At 42.9% G+C, this 18078-nt stretch overlaps 1 protein-coding gene across 1 annotated transcript in view; it reads right to left on the reverse strand.

Moving 5' to 3' along the window:
• Nucleotides 1-16995, reverse strand: part of LOC124039615 (GTP-binding protein Rheb-like) — a 33055-nt gene extending 16060 nt beyond the window's left edge. The window contains exons 1-2 of the mRNA XM_046355772.1: nt 16762-16995; nt 5399-5470 (exon numbers count right to left, since the gene is read on the reverse strand). Coding sequence (XP_046211728.1) covers nt 5399-5470; nt 16762-16813 — 124 coding nt within the window. The 5' untranslated portion in view covers nt 16814-16995. The remainder of the gene's footprint in view (nt 1-5398; nt 5471-16761) is intronic.
• Nucleotides 16996-18078: the final 1083 nt, after the last annotated feature.

Here is an 18078-nt window from a genome sequence, read left to right on the forward strand (position 1 = left end):
GATGAAAATTACAGGCCTCTCTCATCCTTTTAAATGGGAGAACTTGCGCAATTGGTGGCTGACTAAATACTTTTTTGCCCCACTGTATTAGGACATCACTCATTTGAGACTGAGCTAGAATTAGCAGACAATTAGCAACAAAGAACACCTCCGTCATCACAATTAAGGAGGCCATTTCTCTACGTCGCTTTGAGTGAGAACACCACAAGTCAGTTAGTGAAGCAGAGAGAGACAAGTGGGGCAACATTTCATGTGGCGCTGAGATGTCAGAACACAGGAAAGTGATGTATGTAATCGACTAGAATAGGCAGGACTGGGACTGAGACAGATTCTGATTGGGCTGTTACTTTGGGTGACAGTGGAGCTGTGCGTGTGTTTGTGTGGCAGGGGCCTCAAATTAACTGAGGGAGTTTGCTGCAGTTGCTTATTCAAGCACCACACACACACACACACACACACACACACACACACACACACACACACACACACACACACACACACACACACACACACACACACACACACACACACACACACACACACACACACACACACACACACACACACACACACACACGGAAAGCCAGCCAAATCCACATCGCTACTGTAGTATAGTAGAATCATGTTTGTAGCACAATTTATTGTAATCGTTCTACGTTCTTGGGCTTAGAGAATGCAGCAGAGGCAGATCAAGCTTTTCATTCAGAAAAAAATAAGCCCTGGCTGGCTAAAAATAACTGAACGTTCCCTTCACCGGGGGCTGCATGGATGGAAGCTTCCTGAGCCATAGGCACTGTAGATACAGTAGGCAGGTAAACACACACACACACATATACACAAATGTAACCTAGGACATTGTGAAGCTACTGTACCATACAATCAATTGTGTTCTCCGGGAGCAATGCCATACCAAAAACGTGTATCATGATTAGGGCTGTGGCGGGCACGAAATTTCGTCAGCCAGTGATTGTCAAGCAAATAACTGTCGGTCTCACTATGATTGACTGTTCATTAACATAAACACATCTAGCATCTCCTGGCTTCCACACATAGCCTACAAGCCATTTTAAAAAGTCTAATAAATCCTACACCTTCACAATAAATCCATTACTTATTTTAGACAGGTCTAAAGAAGGATGATATGAAGAAAATGTAGTCTATTTCAGAACATCAGAATAGCATACTCTGAGTTATCCTTATGTTAGTGTAAGGGTGTTTAACTGGCGGCAGAGAAGTCAACATTTATGTTCTGGAGAAGCTATAAAAGATCAGTGAAGAACCCAGCTACGAACTGGTCCGTTTGGTACAATTTTGTGAAACTCATGAGAGACAATATGGCCACATTACCATAACGTTGTTTATATGCAGTGGGGCAAAAAAAGTATTTAGTCAGCCACCAATTGTGCAAGTTCTTTTTGCCCGCCGTTCTTGTGATCATTTTGACCCCACGGGGTGAGATCTTGCGTGGAGCCCCAGATCGAGGGAGATTATCAGTGGTCTTGTATGTCTTCCATTTCCTAATAATTGCTCCCACAGTTGATTTCTTCAAACCAAGCTGCTTACCTATTGCAGATTTAGTCTTCCCAGCCTGGTGCAGGTCTACAATTTTGTTTCTGGTGTCCTTTGACAGCTCTTTGGTCTTGGCCATTGTGGAGTTTGGAGTGTGACTGTTTGAGGTTGTGGACAGGTGTCTTTTATACTGATAACAAGTTCAAACAGGTGCCATTAATACAGGTAACGAGTGGAGGACATAGGAGCCTCTTAAAGAAGAAGTTACAGGTCTGTGAGAGCCAGAAATCTTGCTTGTTTGTAGGTGACCAAATAATTATTTTCCACCATAATTTGCAAATAAATTCATTAAAAATTCTACAATGTGATTTTCTGGATTGATTTTTTGCTCTCATTTTGTCTGTCATAGTTGAAGTGTACCTATGATGAAAATTACAGGCCTCTCTCATATTTTTAAGTGGGAGAACTTGCACAATTGGTGGCTGACTAAATACTTTTTTTTGCCCCACTGTAATAGCCTCAGATATGAGGTTTACATCTAATTGTTCTATAGGATGAATGAGTGAGGATGATACTGTTTGTAAAAATGTGTAATGTGATTTTGAACTGTTTAATGAAGGGAACTCCAATTTCCCTTTGAGTTTAACTAAATCAGAGGACCACCCAGGAGCACAGTTAATATAATAATAATATAATATATGCCATTTAGCAGACGCTTTTATCCAAAGCGACTTACAGTCATGTGTGCATACATTCTACGTATGGGTGATCCCGGGAATCGAACCCACTACCCTGGCGTTACAAGTGCCATGCTCTACCAACTGAGCTACAGAAGGACCTGGCATCACGATACAGCTTTTTCCGCAATCCCAAATAAAACCCCCACTTTGAGAAGTTCTCAACAGACCATGTTGCTCTCAATTATGAGAGGACAAAGGTTTGAGACCAGACTGCTGAATCTTTTAACCATCCCACGTGGTTAAACTCTTAGACTATCGATACTGACAGAATAAGAACAAGTCTTTGATATTAATTACTAGTCTGCAGCTAGGAATTCAGTATCATTGAACGGGAAGACCGACAACCGCCGAAACATCTATTCTATAACGCAATGAATGAATGTCACTCTGAACTATCTACTCTAACCACAACAGAGAGAGAGAGAGAGAGAGAGAGAGAGAGAGAGAGAGAGAGAGAGAGAGAGAGGACGGACACTCTCCAACAGAAACAAACTTTTCAACAGAGATCCCAACGACACACTGAGCGTAAATATATACATTGTTTGCAATTGTTCCAGAATGAGTGAGTATTCATGTGCAGAGGATTAGCATTTCAATTGTTAGAATTATCAACTCTGTAGTGACTCCCACTCTCCTATTGTCTAACAAGCCGCCATGCCGGTTTAGCCCACTAGGGCACATTCCCCTATCATTTCTTGTAACCATATTTACTCTGTTTGTTTGTGTGTGCACTTCTGTGATTGTTTAGTTAGTTAATAAATAAATTATGTAAGGCAATTGATGTATGGATGACTCATAGTGAAGACTGGGTTTGTGCAGATAACCAACAATTTACGACGTTTGGAATGAGACTAACGTGAGGTAAAATAAATAATTAATTCATTAAGAAGACTAATTGATCAGATATTAAAATATATGAAAAGTTGTATTAGGAAAATTATGACTTTGTAATCTGAATATTTTCCTTGGTGCCCCGACTTCCTCGTTAATTACATTTGCCTGATTAGTTCATCACGAAATGCTAAATTACAGAGAATCTTTGATAAAACTAAAAGTCTTAATTTAATGATAGTAAAGACACGACGTCAGCCAACAAGATGAGTAGGCCTCACAAACAGCAAAAGCACTAGCCTATGTCAATCTACTATCACCCATAGTACAAAAGTCGACCTATTCTATTCTGTGATAAATAAATATTCCAAACCATCTGAGAAAGATCCCAAATTAATACAACAACTAGCATCCAAAAATATTTTTTAAGCAATGTGGCTGACGCAAGAGATCAGAATGTTTAGCTTAAAATGTTGATAAACTGTTAGGCTATTTCTTCACATTAGTCAGGTGAAGAAGCCGGATGTGGAGGTTCTGGGCTGGCATGGTTACACATGGTCTGCGGTTGTGAGGCCGGTTGGATGTACTACCAAATTCTCTAAAACAATTCTCTGGCAACAACTCTGGTGGACATTTCTGCAGTCAGCATGCCAATTGCACGCTCCCCCAAAACTTGAAACATCTTGGCATTTTGTTGCGTAACAAAACTGCACATTTTAGAGTGGCCTTTAATTGTCCACAGCATAAGGTGCACCTGTGTAAGGATCATACTATTTAAAATCAGCTTCTTGATATATTACACCTATCAGGTGGATGGATTATCTTGGCAATTGAGAAATGCTCACTAACAGGGATGTAAACAAAATTTGTGAAGAAAATTAGAGAGACATTCTTGTGCTTATGGAGAATTTCTGGAATCTTTGATTTCAGCACATGAAACATGGGACCAACACTTTACATGCTTTATACAGTATTTATATTTTTATTTAAAAAAAGAGGAGTCTAAGTTTGTAAGTGCTAAAGTGTTCTATCAACTGTAAAATGTGAGCGCAACAGAGCAAGTTACAACTAAAGTATCTGATCATCAATAGATTAGAGACAAAGACAGTTGTTTAACACAGTGCCAAATATCATCAGGTGGGTCCAGATGAAGCCTATGACATGTTGTAGATGTAGAAATGAATATTTTTTTATTGAACCTTTATTTACCTAGGCCAGTCAGTTATGAACAAATTCTTTACTATGGCGGCCTACCCTGGCCAAACACTAAAGACGCTGGGCCAATGGTGCGCCGCTCTATGGGACTCCTAATCATGAGTAGTTGTGACACAGCCTGGAATCGAACCAGGGTCTGTAGTGACGCCTCTAGCACGGAGATGCAGTGCTTTAGACCGCTGCACCACTCGGGAGCCCAAGCTTCTTACGATAGCCTACTTCCAAAATCAATCGGTACAGTCACAAAGGCAGATGGGGTGTTTGTTAAATTTATATTTTTTAAACAAAAGAATTCTGGAGCGAATTCAGAGAGGCAGTTTTTTTAGCGGAGCTGGAGGAAAGGGCGTTGAGTGCCGGAGCGCTGGAGTGCGGCATTAGATGACTTGGCCTTCACAATCCCCCGACAAACAAATCGAGATGCTTTGGGATGAGTTGGACCACAGAGTGAAGGAAAAGCAACCAACAACTGCTCAGCATATGTGGGAACTCCTTCAAGACCTTTGGAAAACATTCCTCATGAAGCTGGTTGAGAGAATGCCAAGAGTGTGCAAAGCTGTCATCAAGGCAAAGGGTGGCTACTTTAAAGAATCTCAAATATAAAATATATTTTGATTTGTTTAACACTTTTTTGGTTACTACAGGATTCCATATGTGTTATTTCATAGTTTTGATGTCTTCACTATTCTACAATGTAGAAAATAGTAAATGTAAAGAAAAACCCTTGAATGAGCAGGTGTGTCCAAACTCTTGACTGGTACTGTGTGGGTGTGTGTGTGTAGTGTGAGCTTCACCATGAATGAGGAGTGTAGATAAATGCACCTGGCTGTGGTCCAGCAGAACTCAGAGACCTGGGTGGGTGGCTAGCCCTACCAACACAGGCCAGCAGCAGGGGAGAGGCAATGAGATCACTCACACACACACACACACACACACACACACACACACACACACACACACACACACACACACACACACACACACACACACACACACACACACACACACACACACACACACACACACACACACACACACACACACACACACACACACACACACACACACACACACACACACACACACACACACACTTACTTACTTACTGTTTTCTATAGTTGGGTCATATGAGTCGACAAACTGGCCTTCCACAAACTGTATAGTCAAGGAAGATTTCCCTGTAAAGGAGATAGAAAATTGTGAGCTTCAGTGTGTTCAATTAAGAATCCTTGCTGATCGATCACAATTAATTGTTCTTTGATTCACAAGTGGTATCATTCATCAGCGTCTTAGGAAAAAGCCAAATACTCTGCCTGCCTTGAGTGAACAGAGTGGGTTTGTTCATATTTTGCTAAATGTCAAACACTGCCCTGTCTAGAGCTGTAGAAAACACAATGCATGCCATTTCCAAATCACATTATGCTCCCTTCCAAAATGGGCGATATTCAAGAGACGGAGCATAGCTCAAATGTTGTTAAAATTGGTATTTGGTAAACGACTATTTCTGGCCTTTTACAAACAATTCCATGATATCGATGTACGTCAGAATAGCAGCTTACTAATATTAAGCCATTTGAGCAATTATCTAGGGTGGAAAAAAGCTAGCCCAGTGGCCTTTATTCAATAAAATGTAACTCTTCAAATAAATATCAAGAAGATATAAGGATTTTTTGCTGCATTCGTAAGCCAGTGTTTAACATCTAGAAGTAGCTTAACACAGGCAGGATATTACAATGGTATACTATCATTAGCCTAGATATCCCCACGGCGTACTATTACTACAGATGCCTTTGTTTATTATCTAAACACTCCTATACAGTCCTCCAGCAGCCTGTTGCTATAACAACCGAGAGTGGAGCGTGGCCATCCACGTTTGGAGACGTGAAGTCTCTCGCTAGCTGGGAAAAACCCGGAGGACGAGAGCAGCTCGCTCCCATTGTCAATGCTCCAATAGTCTCTCATCAATTCTGAATGCTCACCTCCCAGTCCAAACGAACTCTCTTGTCTCCCTGGGTGGCGAACCTCCAGGGACACACAACGCAGAAAATTTTAGATCGATATAAATACCCGAATAAAAAGGCTATACGTGGAGTATGTTGGGGTATTTTAGCAAAGGATAGTCAGACCGTTAGTTACACAATGTGTAGTAAATGCATACCATTCAAACCCGGTTTTAGATTAGGTTTGAGGAATATATATTGGAAATGCATGTACAATGCACATCATTCCAAACCGGTTTCAACCCTGTTTTCAGTTTGTTTGTTGATGCATTGGAAGTGCAAGCTAATTGTAAATAATTCTAACTCCAATTCATACCAGGTTACAGTTTGAGGTACACACTAGGCTTCGGCGGTATTCCGTCTACTTTTGAAGTACCTACAGTATGATTTCCAATACAACCCCCGCAAAAGAAAGAAAATATATTTTAAACAAATGTGTTCACAAAAAAGCATTGTGGCACAAACATGAAGATCCACTGTTGAGCAAGCAGCATAAGAGGTGAGTGATCAAGTTCCGCTTGAAATGTAAAAATAACTTGAAATAGTTATTACTGAAAACCATATATTAGTCTTAGTTTAATGTCGCATGTAGTTAAATGTCAAGTACAGTGAAATGCTTTTCTCGAAAGTAATACTGTGTAATACTAAAAATAACATAAGGTAGAACAAAAACATGAGAAATAAAAATTAAAACATGACAAACAAAGTAAGTAATCATACTACACTGAACAAAAATATAGAACGCAACATGCAGCAATTTCGCAAACTGCTCGCCCACATGACACCATTCACGCTGCTCTGTCTGCCATCTGCCCAGTACAGTTGAAACCAGGATTCATCTGTGAAGAGCATGTCTTACCTTGCTTCAAAGTAGCCGAGACAAAATCTGATGATATCCGTGGAGGCAATTATTTTAAATCAACTTCTTTCATTGTCCAGTAGCCAAAGACACAATCCTAGTCATATTAGCAAAAGGTACAAATCTGTCGTTCTTCCCCTGAACAAGGAAGTTAACCCACTGTCCCTAGGCCGTCATTGAAAATAAGAATGCGTTCTTTAACTGACTTGCCTAGTTAAATAAAAGGTCAAATAAATTACATTTAAAAAACATGCTAGTTGCATATTAGATCTCCCCTCTTTCAACATTTCTAAGGGATATTTTCATCTAGGTCACATGAAACTGCTCACATGTGCATTGCGTTTTTTTAACAACAGTGTTTTCCCACTAATAGCATTATTGAACGAACATTTGCACGTAGCTTACTGCATTGTGCATTGCTGCGTTTATAATGCTGAAGAAATAATACTTTATCAACATTTGAAGTTAAAAGGTTCTGATCTGTTGCATCAGACTCATTGTTTTTATTTTGTTATAATTATGTAGCCTGAGCCTACTAGTTGTATGAATTTGGGATCTAGCGTCCCACACTGTCCCACGGTCTGTTAGGAATCGGCTATTTCTTGTCGATAAGCGGACCAATAGAATGGGCAAACTTTTCTTCTACAGGGGATAGTAAATAGTAGGCTAGTAATTTTGCTGTTCGCTACTCATCTTGTTGCCTGAGAAAAGTACATGTGGACAGTTGTTCTAACATCTTCAAAGTGCGCATCAGAATTCGGTAAGAAGGACCGCACATCGTTGCATCCTGGACTTGCATGTTCTGTTTATATGAATTACCATAATCCAAATGGGTGATTCTCGTGAAACCAGTTTTAAAATGTCTGTAGCAAATTGAGTTACAAAACCATGATGCATCTGCAAAAATAAACCATAATTCTGAGGACTAAGATGTCTAGTTTTTCAAGAAAGTGTCTTTTAAATACATTTTCACCTGAATTTGGTACATTTTCACCCCAAATTCTCATTACTGAAATCCGGATTGTCCGGATTAAATTCTCGGGTCATTTTATTATTTTTTAAAATTTATTTGAATAAAACACAAAATATTTTGGTGTAGTTTGTCCATAAATCATAAAAATGGTATACTAGTTGAAGTTTACATGAAACTAGAATTATTTATTACATGCACACACAGTGTCTGTGGACATACCGAGCACAGTGTCTGTGGACATACCGAGCACAGTGTCTGTGGACATACCGAGCACAGTGTCTGTGGACATACCGAGCACAGTGTCTGTGGACATACCGAGCACCGTGTCTGTGGACATACCGAGCACCGTGTCTGTGGACATACCGAGCACCGTGTCTGTGGACATACCGAGCACCGTGTCTGTGGACATACCGAGCACCGTGTCTGTGGACATACCGTGTCTGTGGACATACCGCACCGTGTCTGTGGACATACCGAGCACCGTGTCTGTGGACATACCGAGCACAGTGTCTGTGGACATACCGAGCACAGTGTCTGTGGACATACCGAGCACCGTGTCTGTGGACATACCGAGCACCGTGTCTGTGGACATACCGAGCACCGTGTCTGTGGACATACCGAGCACAGTGTCTGTGGACATACCGAGCACAGTGTCTGTGGACATACCGAGCACATTGTCTGTGGACATACCGAGCACAGTGTCTGTGGACATACCGAGCAGTGTCTGTGGACATAAATCGCTCTGGATAAGAGCGTCTGCTAAATGACTTAAATGTAAATGTAATACCGAGCACCGTGTCTGTGGACATACCGAGCACAGTGTCTGTGGACATACCGAGCACAGTGTCTGTGGACATACCGAGCACAGTGTCTGTGGACATACCGAGCACCGTGTCTGTGGACATACCGAGCACCGTGTCTGTGGACATACCGAGCACAGTGTCTGTGGACATACCGAGCACCGTGTCTGTGGACATACCGAGCACAGTGTCTGTGGACATACCGAGCACCGTGTCTGTGGACATACCGAGCACCGTGTCTGTGGACATACCGAGCACCGTGTCTGTGGACATACCGAGCACATTGTCTGTGGACATACCGAGCACAGTGTCTGTGGACATACCGAGCACAGTGTCTGTGGACATACCGAGCACATTGTCTGTGGACATACCGAGCACAGTGTCTGTGGACATACCGAGCACCGTGTCTGTGGACATACCGAGCACCGTGTCTGTGGACATACCGAGCACCGTGTCTGTGGACATACCGAGCACCGTGTCTGTGGACATACCGAGCACAGTGTCTGTGGACATACCGAGCACAGTGTCTGTGGACATACCGAGCACATTGTCTGTGGACATACCGAGCACAGTGTCTGTGGACATACCGAGCAGTGTCTGTGGACATAAGTCGCTCTGGATAAGAGCGTCTGCTAAATGACTTAAATGTAAATGTAATACCGAGCACCGTGTCTGTGGACATACCGAGCACCGTGTCTGTGGACATACCGAGCACAGTGTCTGTGGACATACCGAGCACCGTGTCTGTGGACATACCGAGCACCGTGTCTGTGGACATACCGAGCACAGTGTCTGTGGACATACCGAGCAGTGTCTGTGGACATACCGAGCAGTGTCTGTGGACATACCGAGCAGTGTCTGTGGACATACCGAGCACAGTGTCTGTGGACATACCGAGCACAGTGTCTGTGGACATACCGAGCACAGTGTCTGTGGACATACCGAGCACAGTGTCTGTGGACATACCGAGCAGTGTCTGTAGACATACCGAGCAGTGTCTGTGGACATACCGAGCAGTGTCTGTGGACATACCGAGCAGTGTCTGTGGACATACCGAGCAGTGTCTGTGGACATACTGAGCACAGTGTCTGTGGACATACCGAGCAGTGTCTGTAGACATACCGAGCAGTGTCTGTAGAGTCTACAGACACTGCTCGGTATGTCTACAGACACTGTGCTCAGTATGTCCACAGACACTGCCCGGTATGTCCACAGACACTGCTCGGTATAGACATACCGAGCAGTGTCTGTGGACATACCGAGCAGTGTCTGTGGACATACCGAGCAGTGTCTGTGGACATACCGAGCAGTGTCTGTGGACATACCGAGCAGTGTCTGTGGACATACCGAGCAGTGTCTGTGGACATGCTGAGCACAGTGTCCGTGGACATACTGTAAACCTTTTTTCAAGTTCCTCTAAAAACTCCAATCTGTTTTTAAATAAAGCTTTATTTCCCCTTGATACATCATCTAGAGCAGGCTTTTTTCCATGGAGGGCAAAATTAGAATGTATTTTCGCCATCGCGGGCCGGAATTATATTACAAGATTATACATCATGTGCATGACTGTGTTGACAGAGATATCTACTGTAAATCACATCCAGATATGATACATTTTTTACTTTTTTAACATACACAGAAATAAACCACATCCATGATCTCATTTTGGTAGGTATTTTCATTATTAAACATGCAATGAACTACACAGAGGGAAAAGTGCACTGTGCATTCAGCACCATGGACAGAACTCTTGTTAACGGGTATACACAAAAACACAAGAAAGAGATTGAGCTCAACATTACATTTAAAACACTCAATCAGTGTGAGGAGTGAAGTCTCTGATGGGCATTGACTAAAGCAGTGAAGTCAGGTATAGTTTCTGAAGTCGCTATGCGCAGGATTGCTGAGAGTCAGTAAGAGATGATCTATGCCTTGACTTGTTATATTTCATCACTGAAAATGTCTGATCACATAAATAGGTTGACCCAAACATCTTCTGAGCATGACTCCTAATCTGGAAAGTTTTGTTCATCGAGATGCATAGAACTTCATCAGTGACATTGTTTTGAATAGTTCTCCAATCTCTGCATCAGACTGAAGATGGATAAGCTCAAGTTGCAGGTCAGTACTAGGCTTCCTCTCTGTACTGGGCTGCCTCTCAGTACCGGGCTTCCCCTCAGTACCGGGCTGCTCCTCTGTCCCGAGCTGCCCCTCTGTCCCGAGCTGCCCCTCTGTCCCGAGCTGCCCCTCGGTCCCGAGCTGCACCTCTGTCCCGAGCTGCACCTCTGTCCCGAGCTGCCCCTCAGTTATGTGGGGATCAGGGTGAGGACTATTAGGCCATGGTCGGCGGAGAAGGTGGATTATCCTAGGACGCGAAGGGGAGGAACTAGGACATTTATGGAGTGGGGTCCACGTCCCGAGCCAGAACCGTCACCATGGACAGACGCCCACCCGGACCCTCCCTATGCTCTTGAGGTGCGTCCCGGAGTCCGCACCTTAGGGGGGGGTTCTGTCACGCCTTGGTCATTGTATCTTGTGTTTTGTTATATGTTTGGGTAGGCCAGGGTGTGACATGGGTTTATATGTTGTGTTTCGTATTGGGGTTTGTATTAATTGGGATTGTGTATTATTAGGAGTGTGTCTAGTTAGGCTTGGCTGCCTGAGGCGATTCCTAATTGGAGTCAGCTGATTCTCGTTGTCTCGGATTGGGAACCGTATTTAGGTAGCCTGAGTGCGCGTTGTATTTCGTGGGTGATTGTACCTGTCTCAGTGTTAGGCTGTAATTAGTTTCACTCGTTTGTTGTTTTCTTCTTCAGTTATTTCATGTACCGCATTATCTTCATTAAAAGTCATGAGTAACCTACACGCTGCATTTCGGTCTGACTCTCTCCAAACAACAGACGAACGACGTTACAGCCCCCAGGTTGGCCTCTGCCCTGATCTAGAGGAGTAGTCCTTAGATGAGCGCAAATTCAGAATTAAGTTCTTATTTTCAAACACCCCCTTTCCCCCACTTGGCCTTTTCATTACCGAAATGGCTAAAGAGATTCAATTAGGAAAGAGTCAGATTAAAATATTATAATATTTGTAGAATTTCATTTGAAATATTTGGATTTTTAGTGATATGTTAAACTCTGGCCTTGTCATTTGAGGAGCAATGTTAAAAAATATGTGTTTGTTTATAACTCTTTTGGACTTCGTAAACTGCAGAGAATTTTGTGAAAATGTTGGTAAAAATGCATATTATCTGATCAAAAAAAAAAAAAAAATAATGAAATAGTTAAGTATAGATCCTTATCTCAGTGATTAAAGAGGAAATTTAATTATTATATATATATATATATATATTTTTTTTTACAGTTTTGTGAGAATGACCTAAATGGAATTTATGGAATTCTGAGCACCGTGGGTGGACGCCCTAATCAGGTTACGCACCTAATGCATATGGGTCCCGTAAATCTCTAAAATGTCCGGTAAATTAAAATGCTGCTGGTGAAATGTCCGATGCCACATTTTCCTAATGGAAACCCAGGGCGGTAGTCATTGTGTCATGAAGCCTTAGAGTTATTGGGAACAGGAAAGACAGTGGTAATTTTAAAACGTGGGGATTACAGACTGGGACAAGGAGAGGTTGAAAATAACAGTGAATATTCCTGCCAGCTGTTCTACGCATGCTTTGAGAATGCGCCCTGGAATGCCATCAGGCCTCTCAGCCTTGCGAGTGTTTCCCTGATTAAAGACCAGTCCTTTGGTGACGCCCCTCACACGATGTTGTTATTGTTGAAGCGTGCATAAAACACATAGACTTCGTCTGGGAGAGGGGCATCGTTTGACGCATCATGGCCGTAATGGACTGTGGCCCCTGCCACATGAGGCGGGCATCGGAGCATGTGCAATATGATTCCACCTTATTCCTACATTGTCCTTTTGCTCGTTTGATGACTCTGCGGAGGTCATAGAGGGACGTGTTCCCGTCCTCAGCCCTAGCCTCAGAGTTGTCTGCAATAGTTTAGGGTTGTCCTTTAGTTTAGCGCCAACCTCTGTGTTAATCCAGGGCTTTTGATTGGGGAAGGAGCGAACCTTCACTGTGGGGACAACGTTGCTGATGCATTTCCTAACGAAGCCAGTAACGGAGGTGGTCAGCTCATTGATGTTATCAGTGGAGTCTCAAAACATATTCCAATTAGCGCTAGCTAAGCAGTCCTGTAGCATAATCTCTGATTCTGGTGGCCATTCTCAACGGAGCGAGTCACGGGTATTTCCTGTTTGAGCTTCTGCTTGTAAACAGGAAGCAGGAGTACGGAGTCATGATCTGATTTTCCAAATGGCGGATGAGGGAGGGCCTTGCATAATTGTGTGTGGGTAAAATAATAGTGGTCTAGGACTTTATTGCCACAAGTGGCGAAGGAGACATGTTGATTGAAGTTGGGCATCACTTGTCTTAATGACGCCGAAAACCAGAAAAGCAGTCTGTGGATGTATGTTTTCCTGCTTGTTTATAGCTTTGTACAGTTTGTTAAGTGCCAGCCTATTATTTTTCTCGTCCTGAGTTGGAATGTATACAACAATCAAGAATACGGCTAAAATGCCCTAGGGAGGTAGAAGGGTCAGCATTTTACCATCAGGTATCCCAAGACGGGTAAACAATGGTCCAACACTTCCACCGTGCTCAAATCAGCACATCAGTTGTTGTTGATGAAGATGCAAACCACCACCCCTCCTCTCAATTTTCCTGACTCCACAGCTATAATGTTAGGTGGCTAGCTTGCAATATCCAACTTCTTAGTTACAGCAAAGACAATCAACCCCATTCTGGATCAAGTGTGAGTAGCCTTTTGAGATAGTTGTATAACTTGTCTGTTGGGTTGTCTGGTGGGTTGTCTGTCCTTGCATTTAGTTTAGGCTTTGTTCGCTTGAGCTTGTTAGCATTAGGATGGCATCTGCTATGGGAATTCGCTAGTACTTTGTTAACATTTGGAACGAAATAGCACCCCTTGTATACACTGCCGGTAATACAGTATACCCCGGTATGGTACAGGAATGGAATGAAGATATGGAAATTTGGATATACCACCCAACCCTAGTTTACACATTGAGAATGTATTGACCTGATCCAATGGGTGGAGAAACAGGAAGGAGTAGTGTATTCCATGGCACTGTGCAAACTGGTTTCCTCCTCAATGCATTGGCTTTAATGAGGCACGAGCCAAAGCGCATGACCACAGGACATATTTAAAGATTTACCACGACTCCACTACAAAGACGGGAGACATGCCAATTTACAGCTTCGCTATCTAGGAGTCCTCTGTTTCACACAGCAGGAGCCCTTTGGTCCCTTAGTATACAGTACAAAAAATATGTATATTATAGTACGTAGCCTGACAAAACACACATTTTTTTTATTTATTAATAGCTTGAATACAATTTCTTACTAGGACTATAGGATGGCAAAAAAAGGTTTTATGAGGACATGAAGACAGAGAAATGGGGACATCTTCAATTGTTTTACAGCCTATCTGTTGAATTGATTTGAACACTGGAATTGATTAGTAGCAGGCTGTAGGTTACATTTAATCCATGTACGGTTGTAGTCTATTGTCTTGATTTTCTTGCACTTGTCTTGTGAATGAACCAAACTTATGGAAATGCCTTCGCCAATAGTACCAACGTTGTTTGTTTGTTTGTTTTCTCCCCAATTCCGTGGTTTCCAATTGGTAGTTAGTGTTGTCTCATCGCTGCAACTCCCCTACGGACTCGGAAGAGGCGAAGGTCGAGAGCCGTGCGTCCTCCGAAACACAACCCAACCAAGCCGCTCTGCTTCTTGACACAATGCCCATTTAACCCGGAAGCGAGCCGCACCAATGTCGGAGGAAAAACCGTACACCTGGCGACCGGGTCAGCGTCCACTGCGCCCGGCCTGCCACAGGAGTTGCTAGTACGTGATGGGACAAGGACATCCCTGCCGGCCAAACCCTCCCCTAACCCGGATGTGCGCTGCCCCCATGGGTCTCCCGATTATGGCCAGCTGCAACAGAGCCTGGACTCGAACCCAGAATCTCTAGTGGCACCGCTCTTCGACCACTGAGCCACTCGGCAGGCCCTGGTACCAACATTGTTAATTGTCTTTGTGAACCAAACTGCGAGGTTTGTTTACAAAACTGGAGGCGGTGACATCTAGTCCAATCCCTGACAGTAATATCCAAATTATGTGTAGCCTCAAAATCTCTTGCATGGAAAATTTCCACAGCATATCCACTGCTCTTTGTGGACCAAGTTCTGAAGACAGCTTGGAGACAATCATGTTAGGGGCTCAACTTCTGACATTGACTGCAATACCAAGGTGGCGTGTCTAAGCCTAGGCTAAATTCCACTCACATTGGGATTCAACTAACGTCGGGTGGTGGTGTGGAAAGCCAGGATGTCCAGTATGACTGCATGGAGGAGAACACAACAGTTTTCAAAGTTCCACAGTCCCAGCTCCCAAGAGTCCAATCGAGGCTAAGTCAAGTGTGATGTGATGCGATGTTCGCACGCCTGCCCCCAGCAACCTTTGCACGAACTGTGTGTGTGTCATCCCAGTCCATACACAATGGCTCATGACATACAAATAGGCCTGTCCATGTACGATATCAGTGTGTCCATAGTATTATCAGCCATATTCATTTTGGTTGAAATGACATTGAGACAACCAGAGCAGTGTGATTTTGAAACAAATACCATTTGATAAGATTCAATTCAGTGACATCATAGGTTAGCCTAATTCTGAATCTACAGGTTTGGCTAAATCAGCACGCTTCAGATCGGTCGAACCGACCGGTCGAACGCATACTCCCTTAAACAAGAAGATAGCGGCAATAGTACTGTTTGTCCATTTTGAGAGCCGTCGGCACATTTTCAAAATAGTCCGAAAATAAATCAAAAATCGGTCATTAATTTTGCTACTAAAGACTACATTTAAAACGGATTAGTTGCATCTAGAATAATCATGTCTTCAACTGCACACTCACAATGCCATCATTTTCTTGTTTAGACACAGGCCTTTGAACCAGTCTCCTGGTAATTCCTACCTGCAGCACTGGCTTCAGAAGTGCTAGGCTCTTAGTGGATGATCTTTCAATGTTAAAGTGTCCATTCACATCGCACAAAATAAGTCAATGAATTAGGTCAGCATGCAATTATTGGTTTAAAATTTACAGGGCTGTCACTTCACTAGCATATGGAATGTAATTTGAGGTAAATGGATAAATCCTCCCTTAAACAGCTGCCACATGGACATTAATGCTTCTACTTTCGTGAGTCGTGACGTATTAATTTACGTCCCAGCATCAGGACCGCTTGCGCTGTCCTCAACTGCTGTAGCATCAACTGTGTCTTGCTAGTGGCTTCTGTAACCACTCAATTTTTAACAAACATTGACTGAACAAAATACATTACTGTGTGCATAACACAATTAACCATAGACTGCCATTTGAGTTATTCAATTACAATTGATGAGGATAATGCATCACGTGCCACTGACTGCATATTTTATTAAACTAAACGTGAAAATGTAGCTTACGAATGGAGATTCTGTGGTTTTAGCAACATTGGTCCAGGGGTACATGCTGCTGTAGCTAGTAGTGCTTCACAAAATCTCTAGAGTCGTGAGTTTCCAGTCGAGTGACATTCAACTGACTGGCTGATTTAACAATCAATGACCAGACAGAGTCTATGTGCATGCCGTTTAGGCTACATCTTTGCTAGTAGTATGTGTAGTCATCGTCAATGAACTTGCCTACACAGAACGCGCACAAAATACCTCGCTATCACCGAAAAAGACTAAATTGCGCCCACTTACCCACGGATCTGTATCCCAGGACGGCGATTTTTCGGGATTTCGGTTGAGGCATCTTTTAACGATACCACACCAATATCGACATACAGAAGCCTACACAACCGATCAAAAACTGGAACAGATGTCAAATGCTATGTCGAACACGATAAGGAGCAGAAATTACGCGTGGAATTAAAACAATTTAAACGGGGGAAAGTAGTCGAGCATCTGTATCCTTCGCGTCACTCCCCAAAGCAATACTATCTGAATTATTAACGAGTGCCCGCGGTTGGTTGGTTGCGCATAGGTAGAAAGGAGGGTCTCTGTCCTCTTCTTGGGCTGCGGTTGGATAAGGTATATTCACTGTTTTCACAAGCACGAAATTCATTGGCTGTCATATATGACGACTGGATCATTTACTATCAATTTCGTTGTGATGGCACTCTGACAGCAATTTTTGTCATGTACAAATGATTCATGCTGAATAGAATGAAGGAATGTGAAGAATTGTAACTCGCTCATGGTGTACAATGAGTGTCACACAAGTATATACAACCAGAGAGGTTTGCCTGTGTAAAGTTGAACATGTGCAGATAGTTATGTGGGTACACATTCATATTGGCCAATTATTTGTAGAAATATACGGGTACCATGTTTGACATTCATTTGCATTCAAAACGAGGTGAGAGGGTCTGACAAAACAGCTCCAATCAGAAAGTCAGAAGCAGACAAGAGTCATTGGGTTCATAAAGGCTCGGGCGCTGGTCTCTGCTGCCATCTTGTGGTGACTTGCAGTGTCTCCACTTAACATCAGCAGCATTGTCCTTACCTCACCTTACCTCACTCACAGCATTGTCCTTACGCCATGTTATATTTAGAGACTAAAGCCACTGGGGGCCTTGTATTGCCCATCGTCACACTATCAAATAACAAATGCATCGTCATATAGTAGTTCATGTAGACAGACCTATAACATGATAACACCTCTGCCCCTCCCTATGTCAACTCCTGTAGAATCATTATCAAGGTAACTCACAAGTTCATATATGCTAAAAGGCACACTGGAACTAATGAAGTTAAACCATTCAAATGTTGCATACTCAGTATATGGATAGTGCCCACAATTGTCCAGTGTAGATGAAGGGGAGGAGACAGGAAAAAATGAATTTTTAACCTTGAGACAACTGAGACATTGTGTATGTGTGCCATTTAGAGTGCATTTGAACGGGGTATGGTAGTAGGTGCCAGGTTTGAGTGTGTCATGAACTGCAACGTTGCTGTGTTCTGTCACGCTCAACAGTTTCCTGTGTGTATCAAGAGTGGTGCACCACCCAAAGGACA

Source organism: Oncorhynchus gorbuscha, linkage group LG07 (genome assembly GCF_021184085.1).
Source record: "Oncorhynchus gorbuscha isolate QuinsamMale2020 ecotype Even-year linkage group LG07, OgorEven_v1.0, whole genome shotgun sequence".
NCBI classification, from domain to species: Eukaryota; Metazoa; Chordata; class Actinopteri; order Salmoniformes; family Salmonidae; genus Oncorhynchus; species Oncorhynchus gorbuscha.